Source organism: Stegodyphus dumicola, chromosome 6, assembly GCF_044657685.1.
Source record: "Stegodyphus dumicola isolate Sdum_Otavi_A_Nest chromosome 6, ASM4465768v1".
Classification (NCBI taxonomy): domain Eukaryota; kingdom Metazoa; phylum Arthropoda; class Arachnida; order Araneae; family Eresidae; genus Stegodyphus; species Stegodyphus dumicola.
Window position 1 is genome coordinate 35,774,315 of NC_140773.1, and position 17,054 is coordinate 35,791,368.

The 17,054-nt window shown below is 32.6% G+C and overlaps 1 protein-coding gene across 1 annotated transcript in view; it reads left to right on the forward strand.

The window, feature by feature from the left end:
* Positions 1-17,054, forward strand: part of LOC118182172 (protein turtle-like) — a 553,469-nt gene that overhangs the window by 320,449 nt on the left and 215,966 nt on the right. Inside the window, exon 5 of the mRNA XM_085818215.1 lies at positions 2,768-3,070. Coding sequence (XP_085674341.1) covers positions 2,768-3,070 — 303 coding nt within the window. The remainder of the gene's footprint in view (positions 1-2,767; positions 3,071-17,054) is intronic.

Genomic DNA, 17,054 nt, shown 5'->3' on the forward strand with positions numbered 1-17,054 from the left:
ACAGCATACTTTAATAGCAAAATAACAACATTATACGTGCTCACAAACTTTATAAATGTAAAACCATTCAAATTATTATGTTTTCATTTTTTGAAGAATAACTTATATGTTTTTCCTCAAAATATCAAAAGTCAAATTGTATAAATTTTAACAAAAGCACTTCATGTAAAATACATGGTATGTTTTCATGTGAAAGAAATATCATGTAATTCAAACTGGATAGGAAAAAATATTATTTTCCTTCACGATAAACATGTCATACACTAATCCACAGGATAATAAATATAATTAAATTCATTTGAAGATAAATTTAATTTTGATTTTTAGTTTAGAAGCAGACTGTGCATTTATTACACATAAATCACAGATTGAAAAGCGCAAGCAGGAGCACAAGCATTTGAAGGAACGTTCATGTAAACCTCGACATAATTGACTGTCGAGGACAGAATGGTGAATATTTTAAACTTACACCAAATCTCTAACTACATCATTATAAACACTCTGACTTACTTTTGAAGCACTGCGACACCGCAGGAGAACGATTCATTTCAAGATTATCTCCCACCACTACCATTTCTTAATATTACGTAGCAAATACAGGTTAGATATTACGAAAACCTCGATAGCACATCTTACATTTGAGTAAACACTATTTACGATTAAACTTCGAAATGCAGGTGATTAACAAAAAGATAATTAAATCTCTAAATACAGCTCAAATTAGCATCATGTCCAATAAAAAAGCAATGATTTGGATGTTGAAATATTTAAAAGCTCCTGGCAGGGTGATGCAGCGCAGTAAGTGCTTTGATCTTAAAGGTTTTATATTTTTTATGAAACCAGTAGCAGGAACAGATCTAAGCAAAAATAGAATGCGTCTAAAACAAAATCTTGGTTCGAAATTGATTCGAAACTGGGTACGAAATATTTTGTTTATGTTTTAATTTTCATTTTATTTTGTTTAATTTTCAGTTTCGCTCGATGTTTGTTTATTAGTTATACATACGAGTATATATGTTGCCCTGTTTTATTTTATATGTATATATAAATTAAGAGAATTTGCGCATTATGTCACATTTCTGAAAACTAAGAAATTTTAATGAAATTTGGTATGAAATTATAATTATACAGAAAAAGAGATATACCATTCAAAATGTACCATTTATGTCATTTTAGGTGCGCATGATTATTAGTAAATCTCATAGTGCAGACATGTCCAAACACATTGTGATATCGAAATAAAAACGAGTCTTATATGGAAAATGATCCTCTATCACACTTAAACAGGTCGCGCAGCGTGACGGCATACTGAACTGGAGGCAGTAGAGATGATACACTATGGGAATGGATCCCACTCCTCCAGGAAGGCAATTTTCAACTCCGAGATGGTTTTCGGAGAGGGATGGGGAGATGATGTTCCCTTCCTAAGAGCGCCCCAGACATGCTCAGGTGATCTGGCTCGCTAATAATATCCTCACTTCCCAGGGGATAGTCAATTAGCTGAGCCTTATGTGGACGAGCGCTGTCTTTCACTAATAGAATCCGAGCACCAGCTGTTCCCCTGAAAATCTGTACATGACACTGTACGTTCGCGCTTCTACACCTCATAGCAATCAAGGAGCATAAACATGCTCTCTTGTGTACTGCAATTAGCGGAACGCAAACAGTGGGTCTTCTGGCACACAGCCCTATCTTAGAAAGCCTTGGAGCAACTGTAAACCATGAAACTCGGGTTCGTGTAGTAGCATACAACTCAAGAGAAAGCTTTGAAGCTGTAACATTCATGTGTCGGCTTGTTGAAAGTGTGAAATAACGATTCTCCTTCGTCGTTGTAGATCTTGGTCGAGTTCTTCTCGATATGGTGTCAATATCCCAAAACGGTGTTTACAAATTCATGATGACATTGAGTGTTATTGTGAGATTAATAGCCAACTGCCCTTGCGATTGTCCTGCAGCCAATCTTCCGAAAATTGTTCATCTCATTTCGAGTCCATACGTTCGTGGCTATTCATTTTACCTGACAAATTACCTTACAGACATCTTATTTGCCTGACATCTTAAATTATACTTAACTCTTGCGAGAAACACAGCGAGGGTCGTGAAGGCGTATGACAGCACAAATCGCCTAAAGCTCTCTGTGCAATTATACCCCCTCCAAAAATATACCTCCGCAGTTTTGGGTCACAGTCGAGAATATTTGCATTATTCTTCGGCGATATAATTAGTAACTTTCATTCGATACGTTTCGTAAAAATATATATAATTTGCAAATTCTCTTATTTTTTCCACTAGAGAGTGTATGTGCACTTTAACATGTTTATCAAAATATCTGCTTCTGTTGTTTTTTTTTTTTTAATATCTGCTTCTATTTTACCACCAGACGTAAAACTGGTGAATTTTAGTAGTCCGATCCGGGTTCGTAACTCGAAATCAGACTGACTTCATGGGAATTTTCGTGATTTCCCCCTGTGTTATGTGTAAATGAGCTAATTTCGCTTTAAAGAAACCTCCACGAAGTTATCGTTCCCCACAGACAAATTTTACTTAAGCTGCTTTGCCTTTATTCAGCTAACCTAATCAGCTTATCCAAGTAGCCACTTTGTTCCACACGTGAGTTGAACTGTCATTGCGGACTTTGGTTAACTGATTTGTCAACAACAACATTTGTCGTTTACACAGTTTGAATGTTTCAATTTACTTTTATAAATGGCTTTCATGTGCATTTCTCTATAATTTCCTAAAATAACCTCTACTTCTTTAATCATAGTGTTGCCATTAGAAGTCAACATCCTTGGACCTAATTTGCCAATGATGGCTGGCGAGGAACAGGAGATCGTATGCGAAACCAAAGGTTCCAGACCCAATGCGTTAACAACTTGGTGGTTGGATGGGCAGAAGATTAACATTAGTCCACCCGAGGAAGATGAAGAAGAAGAAAGCAATGTTACAATCAGCATCTTGAAATTTCGACCGAGTCCTGACGATAATGGAAAGTTGCTAGTGTGCAAATCAGCAAATCCAGCACTGCCCAAGTCTACCATCCAAACAGAAGTTAAGCTTCAAGTCGAATGTAAGTAGTTTATAATTTTTGGCTGTTGTTGCTGCTAAGAAAAATGGGTCATCAGTTATATTAAAATTAATTTATTTTTAAACTGACGCTGTGAAATTTGCGTTCTTTTGCACCAAATAAAAGTAAGAATAGTTTCAGAATCTTTAAATACTATTAATTTATTTTAATAACACATGTGCAACGTTTCAATAACACAAGGCTTATTTTAATATAAAACATAATGCTAACATATGATGTCTTCTTTTGTAAATATTTCCTCTTAAAATTAGCGTAAACGCACCAGCGTTAATGACGTGGAGACATTTTGTAAACCAGTTGGATAGACGTATACTTATTTTTTCCTACTATGAGTACAAATTCATGCATATCATTCACAAGAAATAATGAAATTACTAAGAAAATGAAATTTATTATCTTCTCGTTAAGATATAAATGTTTTATTTATTAAAATTGTAGACTTCTTTTTATTGCAAAATAAAATGTTTAAGTAAACATTGGCACAAAATATTTTAGAATTTCGCTTTGAAGCAAAAGTAATAAAATCTGGTGTACTTTTTATAAATTTAATGATAAATATTTAATTAATAATTTATCGTATAATTATTTATCAATAATTATACGATAAATAATAGCTATTTTAATGGAATAATTATTTCTTCTTCAGTTTAGAAAATTATATCATAAGGATTTCAAATAATTGCTACGAAAATCTAGTCTCACATAAAATTCTTATTCAGCCATTTGAAAGAACTGCAGCTTAACACTTGCTGACAAATTGCAAGTACAGTCGCATTCTACCCCTAACAGCAGAGCACACTATTTCTCTTTCTAGTAATCAATCCTACACTCATATGGAAATACGTTGGTTTTGTTGTACTGTTTTTATGAGTTTTATTATTTATGTCTTTCGTTTTGCAGTCTGAGTGATGAACTGAGTGATGAACCTCTATCCATATATTGCTTCCGAAGATCCACATCAGTGCATTTTTTATTAACAACCAGTTTACCAGGGGCACATTTAACCGCAGTAACTTGAGAACTTAGGCAGTCACACCATAAACTCATTTAACGAACCGCATTAACTTGAGATCTTAGACAGTCACATCATAAAACTTCTGCAAGCTTAGAAAAAAATCTTTGACTCTATTTATTTTGCCTCCACCTTTTACTAATAGGCAAGATTTCTAACAATCTGCTTCATTTTTACTTTAAATATTGTATACCTACTACAATTTTATATATTATATCCCTTTAATCCCAAGAGATCTGGACCTATTAGAAATGTTATACTCTCATGTAAAGTGCCATTCATTCCGTCAAACCAGTCCAAAACCCAAAAATTTTCTCTTTGGCAAAAAAAATTCAGAATCCGTACAAACTATTCCTCTTTGTTTTACAATGCGCAAATGTCACTGTGGTAACACGTCATTGCTAGGAGGCACTGAAAGGTCCTTGGCAAAAGGCCAACATGGCCAACATGGCAATCTAGAAGAAAACACATCTACCTTCTAGTTTGCCATGGGCACTTAGAAGGTAGATGTGTCTTCTGTTTGCTACAACAATCTACAGGGTATTATTATTTACAGGGTACAGCTTAGTCTTTTAATATACTATTACAGATAAGGATTCACTGATATCAGATCTGGACATCATAAGAGACGCAGTTATTTCTTCCTCAGCAATAAATTCTTTGTCTTTCATATCATTCATTGTCATGGAAACTCTTCAATGAATTCTTTTGAAGCTGAACTTAACAGCTGCTGAACTACGAGAGATTCTTAAATAATGATGTTTTCTATTAATAGATAACACTCAGCTCCAAACTCAAATATTAACTCGAAATTGAACGAACAGTAAAACTGGAAACCCTAACGATATTTACAGCTTCAAGATAAGAAGGGATACTTTACGGCATTAAAAATTAATTCATTAAAAATAGAGAAATTTGTAAGAACCCATTTAATTATTCGAAATGATACTTCTAACAATGATTCAATTCTAGTTGAAATTGACAGAATTCTGCCAGTAGGAGTTCTTGACATCAGACATAAACAAACCGATGAGTAGTCAAAAAAAGGAATGCATGAATCAATATCCGAAACGTAGCTTCTCGCAAACACGGTCTTCCGTTTCAATGTTATTTGAATGCTTCGATAGTAGTAAAACAAAATTTAATTTTGGCAGTTTCAGAACAACGTCTTTCAGTATGAATGATGTCTTAGTCTTAGAGGAATTAATCATGACTCTTCGCCATTGGGCAGCTGCCAAATCATGTAATCCATAATGATTCTTAAAAAAGAAAAAGGAAAGCTCAACTGAATATTATCGAAAGAGAATGTTGCTCATTGTCCTCGGTTATCTGTCTTGTCGTCACTGCATCGTTATTTGGGAGATGAAATAAAAAAGTTACTTAGCTTTGCACTTTGACGCACAATTACGAATGCTGTCCAGTAAACCGAAAAATACCAACAATGGCTTAGGTATGATGAAATGTATAAAACAAATTGCAAAATTATAAGTAAATATCCATACCATGGATTCACATGCTTCGAATAATAAACACAAACAAACGAATACTAAATTTTAAACCGTTATTTATTTAAGCAAATGGCAATATTAAGTTTAAATTTAAGCAACATTAAGTTTAAAATAATCAGGAACAAAAATGAAATTTATACAAATTAATTTAGTAGTTTTAAAAAACTACTTATACGGATAAAATTCACAAACACATAAGCATTTACAGTATTCCAGTAATTAGTTTGCACAACAATTAATGCTACATAGATTTGAACAGGAAACCAACATACCATTATCAAGAACATCTTCAAGAAAAAGTTACATTATCAAGAAAGAGACGTATTTAATATTTATAGTGGTTAATAAAATTGGCATAAAGTGAAACATCTCTTAAATTTCTGTAATTGTTTACAGAAGAATACAGCTTATATTAAGCGATGGCGAGATCATTTTGATTGATTCACTTTAAAATTCCTAGTGATTGTTTAGCTGGGGTTATCAAAAAGTAATATTTAACTAAACGAATACAGCATAGTTCGCAATAAAGCCCCCGAAAGCTCTGTCAAACGATTATATATTAAAATGAATATAGAATTAAAAGCGTAATTAAAATGCAAGCTTGAATCTATGTCTACATTGAACCTCAAACTTTCTCTTCTTTAGGCTAACAGCGATAACATCGAAATTGAAACTAGATAATTAAAACAACTGATATGGATACATATTAAGAGCCCGAAATAGATTCTTAATTTAGAGATTATTTCATGTGGTTGTGGCAAAAATGTAGGAAACATACGTGGTGCTTTTATCATGAGCATTTAATTAACGCAAGTTAAAAATAATTTCATTTAATATGTTTATTAAATTAATACATTAAAGCTCTCTCTATATATCTTTCACGATGTCTTTCAGACATAGTTAAAAAATGTGACACTTGTATTTTATTTGTATAGTTGATATTATACAAATTTTATTTTATCATTCTGCGTTTAGTTTGTCGAAATATATTGAAAACTAAACCTATTTCATTTTTCATATGAGAAGAATTCGCAGCTTAAATAATATTGAATATAAAAAATGAGAATAGTCAAACCACTATTAAAGTTAAAAAAGGCCTTTTTCCAGTAGAATTTTAATATAGACGCATATTTTAAATTATTTAAATTTATTCTGAGAAAATTTTCAAGATCGTCTGATGTGCTGCAATAGCAGAAAACTGCAAAGTATTGTAATAGTAAAAAAAGTTCAAAAAATTTTAATTTGCCATCTAATTAAAAGAAAAGTAATTTGCGAAGACTTCTCTGTTACCGCCACTAACCAAATGTTTTTGAAAATATTGCATTTACCCGAGTTATAGCGAATCGTGTGAATTAATTGGTAGCCAATAACATTATTAATGTTGAATGAATCCTCAGATTACTCAAATTAGTTAAATAGCTGTGTTGCATTACAGTTATATTAAATTCAACTTTGTTTGAGAATGTAGTTTTGTTTTACATTCTTTTTGATTCTTTTAGAGTTGTTAATTAAAAGAAAATTATTCGAAAAATTATCAATATTCTATTATCCAATAATACAATTTCTTGGACAATCAAATACATGTCTGATGATTATTTAATTGAGTGTAATTGAGAACAAAAAACGGTCTATTTTTAATTATATATGTTGATAAAAGCATCAATGCATTGGACCTTTTGAGATCGAATCTTAATTTTTATTTTAAATTTAGTGTGTACGAAGTTATATATTAATTTACTTTAAAATAATTATAGGTTAAGGATTTTATTCTGATACAATATTATTTCAAAAATACTTAGATATTTAGTATAACAGGGATATATCTTAACAACTCTAAATAAAACATTCATTTTTTAATTTCCGGTTTAGAAAACCTGATAATCAGATTAATTACCATACATTAATACTATTATATTTTGGTTTAAAATATGTTATTATTCTATTTTATTGAAATAAATAATGTAATTATAAGTTTTTTGTCATTATTCTAGGAATTTGTTTAGTACACTTTTGTTAATTTTATGGCATTAAAACAATACAATAGCGAAATATATCGCAGGAATACCATCCGGGGGTAGAAAGGGGGCGTAGTTGTAACAAGGGGCTATATACAAAGTCTTATGAAGAGATCCACGTGCGAGAGAGAATAAGTTAAGAGCCGTTGTCTAGTTCAGGGATCCTAACATTCTTGCATCTACTCGTATAAAAGAATATCTTTATCTATCCTCTTACATTTTCTGTCTAATATGCAACATACAACATAATCATAATACAAATAGTTGCGGGCCCACCAGCGGCCGAGCGGTAAAGTCGCTGAACACTGGTAGTTCGGTCCGAGGTTCGAATCCCGCGAACGGGCTGGCTGCATGGGTGTTTTCGTGGTTTTCCCCATGTGTAACGTGTATACGAGCCAGTTTTCCTTAGAACGTCCTCCACGAAAGCATCCCTCCCCTTAGGCAGATAGCCCTCGTGTACTTTGCCATAATTAAATACACCACACCAAATAGTTGCATATAAATAACTTAAAAGCAGCAATTAGACTAAATATCGACACAAAAGTTTTGAAAATAAAAATCAAGTGTGGTTTATTAGATTTATGTTGTATTATTATATATTTTTATTTTAATAGTATAAAAAGCTTTCAGAAATAAAATCACTGATTCTAACTGCCCAGAATTTAAAACCATAAAGCCATCACATAAATTAAAATTTTGATTTTAATTTATATGATGGCTGCGCTTGATGAAACTTTTTAATATTTGTCATAAAACTGCTTAATTCTTAAATCTTTAACTTTCTTCTTCTAAAATCTTTAACTAAATTCTTACATCACATCCTTCAAAAACATTCATCAATTTTCTTGCTTTCCATACCAAACTATTGACTTCTCTAAATTCTGCTTTTAGTAGGTAAGAAAAGAGGAAGTCAATAATGTTGATCGATAACAACTTTTATTTTGGAATGTTTCTTCCGGATAACTTTTAAATTTTAAAGCTTAGCATACACATATATTTTAATTAATATTTGTACTTAAACATCCCTCTATAACGCATTCATTTCTTCTCGTGTTATAATATCAAGATCAAACATGAGCGGTTCTATGACCTGTGCTAGCGCATTCAAATTTTCAATGCCTTGGAAGCATACACATTAAAATGTTCTTTTAAATTTTGCAAGTGGCTTTTATATATCAATGCGTCTTCTAGGGGAAAGCAGTTCTTTTCAGTAACGAGCAATCGTATTAACTTATGAAAGTAATGGGATTCTTTTTGATTCACTGTCGATTAAAAATAATTTAATTTTAGAACGGAAACCATAGATAATCTTCCTAGTTTAAATGAGATTGATCCCTCTTCCTTACTTTTCTTTTTTTTTTCCGGTTATCAATAGTGGATACTGGGCATGTCAATCAGCTGCCGGTGCATATTCGGCTATCAAACTCTGATCTACCCCTTGATCATAATTGACCCTAAGGGGGTCAATATCGACTCCGCTGGGAACCTCTGGTCTCATTGAAGCACAGGGCTAAAGGTAAAGCCTTGGTCGAACCATCTTTATCAAAAGACACGGAAAGAAAGCGGGTCTCATCAGAAACATATCTGGTTCGCAGGCTCCACTGTCTATTGTATCCCTCCAAGCAGCCATCACATTCCATCCATTAACCGACTTTGAACCCCTATCTGTTCTGAGATCCTGCATTTTCCTTTCCCCGCCTGCCATGCTAATGTATAAATTCCGAATACAAAAAGAAATAGCTCTTGATAAAAGCTCCATCTGAGATTCAAAAATGAAAGTTGATGAAAAATTCGGGGGGGGGAAGTAAAGTTATATGTCATATGTGTAAATAAAGTTATGTATGATATAAATGATATAGCATACTATTAATATGAATGAGAATAAAATGAAACAGCATAGCGTGCAGATGTAAAAAGACGTACTAATAAGAAAGGTGTAAATAGTGTTTCGTTGTATTATAGTTTTCATGCATAATTTGACTTTAATTGACATTTTTACACGTGCTGACCTCAACTTGTCAGGACTATGTGTCCTATGCATACTCTTGGCAAACATATTGGTGACAGTATCAAGGTCCTGATCTCGAACAGTGAACTGAATGCAACTATGTTCTTGTAAGAGCTAAAAGAACTACAACGTAAGAAGTGTGTAAAATACCCTTTTATTTAAATCACTATTTACAGTAACTCCCAGCTAGGGAGTAATAACAAAAAATAATGACCGCGCTTGGGTCCTAAACTGAACAATCAAACAATTTAAAGTAAATCTTAAGTAGAAATTTAAATAGTCGCTGTTCTCATAGCTTAAACGCGAGATTTGGCCTATCTATGGTGTGTAGCAAGCCTTAGCTAAGTATTAGAGTAATAGCGCTAAGGCGTAAGAATTTAAATACTAACTAGTCTAGCGAACATCCACCGAGCCGAGACTAAAAGCTCTCTCACACTTGATAAGTTTCTCACTAACCTTTAAATACAAAAACTTGGCTCCGAAACAAATTAGCATAAAACTGAACCGTGCGCTCGTTCTGAAAGGAAGTTGAAATAAGAGTTTACAGGAAAGGATAACTTGAAATAAAAAGAAATTTGGTTAGTTTAAATTAAAACCTTACATACTTCTCGCCAGAATTGGCAAAAGTTGCACTACACGGGTCCAAACGGAACCTGATTGAAACTTTACGATTCTAAAAAAAAAAAAAAAAAAAATCTGAAATTTTTCAAATTTTAAATTACGTCCAAAGGGGCGTTTTTTTAACGTTTTGAGTGTTACCTTTATTTATTAAATATCATGTTCTTTGCACTTAAAACATAAAATTCAGTTCAAGAGCAATATCGCAAAATAATGTTAAATTAAGCATATCTTTAGAATTTCCGATATACACAGTCTCGCGAGCTGGATATAAAAGTATTTTTTTTTCTATATAACGTTGCCATTTCTCGCTTTTAAAGCATTGAGTTTGTAAATCAAAAATTCGTTAAAGTTTTACAAAATATAAAATCTATAATAAAACAAATTCCAAATTTGGGATTTCAGATGCCCATATTCGCAGTAGAATTTCGTCATTCAAAATTCGATGGCTCTATGTACCATTGTTTTATCACAATGCGAGAAATAGACAATCATTTATGCAGATTATTATTTATCATTATTATTTTCATTATTTAATTTCTTCAAATATAATGCAGGACTCTAACATTTTGTGGCAACAGTTTGAAAAGTGAACCGACGTTAATGAGTCCGACGCAAAATGCCAAAACGAAACTAATAGTCCTTCGGGATTCGAATCCCTTTGGACTTAAAAAAAAAAAAAAAAAAAAAAAAAAAAAAAACTAACTCTTAACTTCTCCTAACCTCGGCCAATCTTTTACAGAAAATAGAATTTACTACAATTTACAGACGAATGAACTGGACTTTACATACAAAAACTTGGCTCCAAAACAAATTAGCATAAAGTTAAACCGCGCGCTCATTCTGACGGGAAGTTGAAATAAGAGTTTACACGATAGGGTAACTTAAAATAAAAGAAATTTGTTAGTTTAAATTAAAACCTTACAAACTGTCAATTTTTAAACCATGTGAAATTGTTATTATTATTTAAATTACTACACTTATTAGTAAAATATATCATAGCATCACACCTTAAAAAATTAGATAAATGGTTGATACACAATTTGTTGAAAAAGAAGCTTTTTGATATAAGTTATTAACATGTTTTTTTAAAATTTCTTTAAATAATACCATATTTGGTATTCCTAATATATTTTTTTACTAATGCACTGATGGAAATTTTTTTGCCCAATAGTATTCGAAAGCAATAGTTCTGAAAACATTTTTAATGGATTTATTTAAGTGAAGCACTTTCGTATTTACTTAAATACTATTCTAAAAAGAAAGCATATATCCCAGTTAATAAGTATGGAAATGAAGTATTATTTAAAAAAAAAAAAAAAAAAAAAAAAAAAAATTTCTTTACTGTGAATTTGAGTGTATTTCTCAAGAAAAAATAGTAAAGCTAATTAAAATAGGGAGGAAATAAGTAATTAAATTTACCTAATGAGCTTATGAAGTAAACAAATAATACATATAAGTCATAGATAAAAAAACGGAGTATTACAAAACTCTATCAAATCCGAGTTTTAACTTCAAGTTTTAAATAGTATATGAAGGGGCGTTTTTTAGAATTACTGCTTAGAAGGTTTGAGAACTAATTTGGAGATATAAACATATACATAAATCGTTTCAATAGTAAAAAAATATTACCTAGATACCTCTAAACAAGTATCTTAATTACTGTTTTTTTCTGCAATGTTCAATTAGCAATACTATCCTTCAATAAACGTTTTGAATAAATTATTTATCAAAAACAGTTCTACTAATTGATATTGATAAACAAAAAAACATACGGCTAGCTATTAAATAATTCAACGTTTTGCTTACCATCGCATGCTGAAAGTTGTGGTGTTAAATAATATCAATCAAGAGGAAGAGTTTAGTTGTTAAATATTCGTAATTGTATTAATAACAAACTTAATATGAAGTACCTAGTATTTTAGTTTTTTTCAAATGTCTACAACCTTTCATTCTTGAAGAAGCATTGCGTAAACCACTGCGCTAGGCAATACAAGAATAAAACATTTGCTTAAATTGTTGTTTTATTCATTCTATTGCATCAGCAACACAAGTTGTTAAAATTCTATTGCACTCACAAATGTTAGTTTAGGGTTCTCAAACGGAGGGGGTGGGGAGAAATTTAAGTTCTCCAAAGGGGATTGAGTTCAATCTTTTATTTAGATTTTCAGTATTTCGTTTTAATTTATGAATTTTAAAAAGCCTTTTTTTTTTCAAGTTTTGGTGTTTATCAATATTGTCTGTATTTTGTCTTATTTTATTTATAAAACACATTAAAAAGTCATCTAAATTTAAATAAGTGTACATATATTTCCGAGTTTTGGCAGGGAAGAAGGAAATGAACGTCTAGAAATGGTGAAAGAATACATGAGGTAAAAAAAAAGTTGAGAAGTTACTATGCTTTAGTTCGTATCCCGCGTAAAGCTTCTGTGTCTGTGTTTTTGTGCTCATTTTTTGCGATAGCAGTAGCAGTCTGCAAACTCTAGGGCAGCGATTCCCGAACTTTTTGACTGGCGGAAATCTTTCTAGAATTATCTCCAGAGTCCGTTAAGCCTAACCTATGTCTTACAAGTTAATTATGTCTACACATAGCTTTACAGCCTATGAAAAAAATATGGGGATATAAAATAAGGAGTTACATAAATAGTTATGCAATGACCATAAACTTAAATTAAATTAATTTACCAATCTCAACTTAGTCTCAGCGTGATACTGTTAAGCATTTGCCACACAAAAATTTTCTTTCGAAGTACAATAAGTTCCGCCAATCAGCGCTGCTACAGATAGTTTATATTGTTACGAAATGTACAGGCGCGGTAAGATGGCTTCCTCGCAAAGCAGTTTTAGGGTTGCCTTAAAATAGCAAGGGAAGGCAGGGTTGCCACATTTGGCGACAAAATTGGCGATATTCTATGGACTGTTGGAGAACTTTCTCGAACGAATTCTTACCAGTTTAGCCCAGAATGTTCTCGAACACAAGCCGAAAGCTGGTACGCGGAGAGTGAGTGTCTTAGAGTGTGCCTCGTCGAGAGGGTGAGTGAGAGTGCCTCGTCTAGAGTGCGAGATAGTTAGTATCGAGTTGGTGTCTCGTCTAGCGAGTCAATGCCTGCGGAGTCGATCGAGTTGACAGCCGGGCAGAGAGTGCCGAGTGGGTGTCGGGTGCACCGAAAGAGTCTCTTAGTGTATCGCATTTACAGCATAGTCGAGAGAGTGTGTTGAGTTCCGGGAACGACCAAAACCGCGGAGTCGGGAACTGTACTCTAGGGTATCATCGAATGCATCGCTAGTTGTAGCGTGGAGAGTCTCGAGAGTACGTGGAGTTCTGAGAACGACCGAGCAGATTCGGAGCTGTACTCAGGTGCTTTGCAGTGAAGGTACCTTCAACGCGATAGCCTGATAGTGTGAAGGCTGTGTCGCTGATCGTGTCAGCGTGTTTATTATTGTAGTTCTTCGACGTCTGTGTAAACGTGTTATTGGAGCTGTTTTGAATAATACTGCCCAATAAAGTGTGTTTCGATACTTCATCAAGTAGTATTGTCATTATTCACTCCAAATCCTGACAAACCCTGTACGAACACAAAGGAAGAAAATAACGTAACAACTGAAGGCAGAAAAGAAAAACGCAACAATATTATTGAGGAGCGCGTTATTAAGATTGTTACATAATTAATTTATGTTTCGCAGGTTAATCGTTCAGTTCAATTTAAATAAATATCCGTTCATTAATTGTTAACTGAAATTTTTCTTAATGTTCATAGATTACATCTTAAATGTACTACTGTACAGCTGCAATGTCCTTCAAACCTAAATTAAGATGTAATCCAGAAAAAAAAGTCAATTCTGTTAATGAGACATTCGTGATTGTAGTTTTGCTCACATTCTGATTTTAAGTTCAACTCTTTATAAGTGCAAACGGTACCTTACTCCGCATTGATGTGGATTCTCTATTTTGTTTTAATACCTGTGTAGGTGGAGAATCCTATTTTAGAGAGATGAGTATTTGAAATAGAGACCAGCAATAATTTTGTTTTCTCGTGCAAGATTCTGAACTCATCTTGCGTGCAGCCGAAATTCCGATAGATTTTGATTTTGAAATGCGATTTTTAGTTCGCTGTATACCTCAAGGCTGACTTCTAAGTATTATATAACTTATGCCATCTCACAGGACGCTACGATTCAGTTAGCACTCTTAGCTGATAACACAGGTATTATGAAACAGACTGAAACACTTAAAAACATTTGTAATCAACTTGTATGAACCTGAACACTTGTATTTCGGTCCGAGGTTCGAATCCCATGAATGGACTGGCTGTTTGGGTGTTTTCGTGGTTTTCCCATGTGTAACGTGTATACGAGCCGGTTTCTCTTACAACGTACTCCACGAAGGCTTCCCTCCCCTTAGCCTGATAACCCTCGAGTGCTTTGCCACAATCAAATACAGCAAACCAAACCAAGTTATTGGAAGTGGAAACACACTAGAAACAAGATGTAACATTTCTCGGTGTCATACTTGATAACAAATTCACTTTCAGACTCCATTATGAAAAAGACAAAAATAAATTGATAGTATTTCAAAAGCTCACTTAAGACCTCTTTTTGGAAAACACAAATGTCTTTCTCTGTCCGCCCAACGTTACTTAGGCCTCCTTCCCATATATGGACTGGCTGCAAAAACAAATCTCTATAAAATTCAAATTCGGCATAATAAAAGCCCTTAGGGATAAGAAACCCTCAATCTTATTGGTTTATAAGGGATAGCACATTACATATCGATTATAATTCAAAACCACCAAAAAACTGCCCAGGTATTTCTTCAATATTAAACAGCAGTAAAGCAATGTAATTTCGCTTCAAAATCGTGGACCATGACTGCTGAAAAAATATGAGTACCCAACTAACACTCTTCTTTCGTAACAATTAGCGTCATTTTAAAATGGCACCTTGTTGTCTTCACACAAGAAATTTAAATCTTCTTAACGGATACTCCACTGCTCATTATTACACCTGACTTTGCTACATGTAATGCAGTAGAACTTTAAAATGCAATGGAATTTACAAATTCCACACGTTCTTTTGAAATACCAAACCTAAGTATACCGTATTATTATGGTAGAAAAATAGTTCTAAGCTTCTGCAATTTAAAGGTCAAATGGTTTTGTACTTCCTTGTACGAAGTAAATGAAGTATTGTAATCACGAAAAATTCTGGGTGTCATATTTCAACGAAACTGTCCATTTTGACTGCTATGGAATGCAATTTAACAATGTTCTTGCGTGACATCTGTACGTACGACAAAATAAAGAACTCTTTTTCCCAAACAGAAGATAAAATTGATTTAAAATGCATTCAGAAGAGATTTTTGCTTGACGTCTGTACGTACGTACGTACTAGTATGTATGTATATATCTCGCATAATGCAAAAACGAATAGCCTCATAACGTTGAAGTTTTGTATATATGTAGTACATGTAGCCATAACATGTAGCTGTGCATCTCCTTTTCTGGCTGTAATCGGCCCCATCAAATGCATATAAATATATATATATATATATATATATACATAATAGGTATATATGTATCTGTGTTACTCAGCACCATGATCTCAGTTATTTTAATTCTTATATATATTTAAATTCTGCATTTTTTGCTTTCAAAATGATTGAATTATGCTGTTCTTACCTTCCGGGTAAGGATTTTACGCCTTTAATTAATCATGCATGTAATAGTTGCAGAATTATCAACAATTTAAAAGTTGTTTAGGTGCGGATAAGCCTATTTTTTATCAAAGCAGCCATGCTTGTTTACATTTGAAATTTAGCAGAATAATGAATTAAGTCAATTTCTGCACTTTCAGTGTCTTTTTGCCGAGTGGGACCAAAAGTAAACTTTCCGTTTTGCGCACCGAAAAATCTGCTTTCTAGCCTGCAGGCCGATTTGCTTGCTTTTGTGAAGATACTTTAATTTTAATTGTTTTAACTGTATTTTGTGTTTTATGTTTTTCTATATTTTTCAAGTTTTAATGAAGTTATTTTGAGGTTTTTATGTACTTTTGCCTTGCCGTGAAGTAAGAACGGAATTAATTGAATGAGAAATACATCTCTAATGAATTTTTAGGAAATAAATTTAAATGAAATTCATCAAAAATACATATTATGTAGTGTTTCGTAGAAGAATGTCCTGTGTTGTCTGCATCAGTTTTTTTACAGTTACATTTCAGTGAATGCCTTATATAAATCCCCCAAACTATGTTTATAAAATGCTTCTATATACAACTATATCCAAATATACAGTTACACATAATACTAACATTATTTTGTAAAATAGTTAACTAATTGTCATATCTGTCTATATTAATTTTAAGGAAGTAAGGTGCGTACAGGATTTCAAGGTAATTTTATTTCCCAATGAAGATATCAGAAAAATGGAATTTTCCTGCTTGCGTGTTCATTTCTTTAAACTGGCTGATTAGAATTTCAAGAAATTTCGGTTTACTGTGTAAACGCTGTATCTATATAAAGTGGCTAATTATTATACTTCTGGCCTAAAAACTTTTCTAATTTTGGAATCATCTGAAAATTTCGACATCTCGCTTTTTCATTGGCTCAATTAAATTTATGATAAGTGTGTATGCAACATGTAATAATAAAATATCTGATAATAAACTATAAGCACAAAATTGAATTTTTTAAATCAAGAATATAATATGCGTTTACAGAATTTGAAAGCATTTATATATTTAAGATTTCTCATAATACAAATTTGTTTATAGCAATCACGATTTCTCCAAAGCCATTTAGGAAATAAAA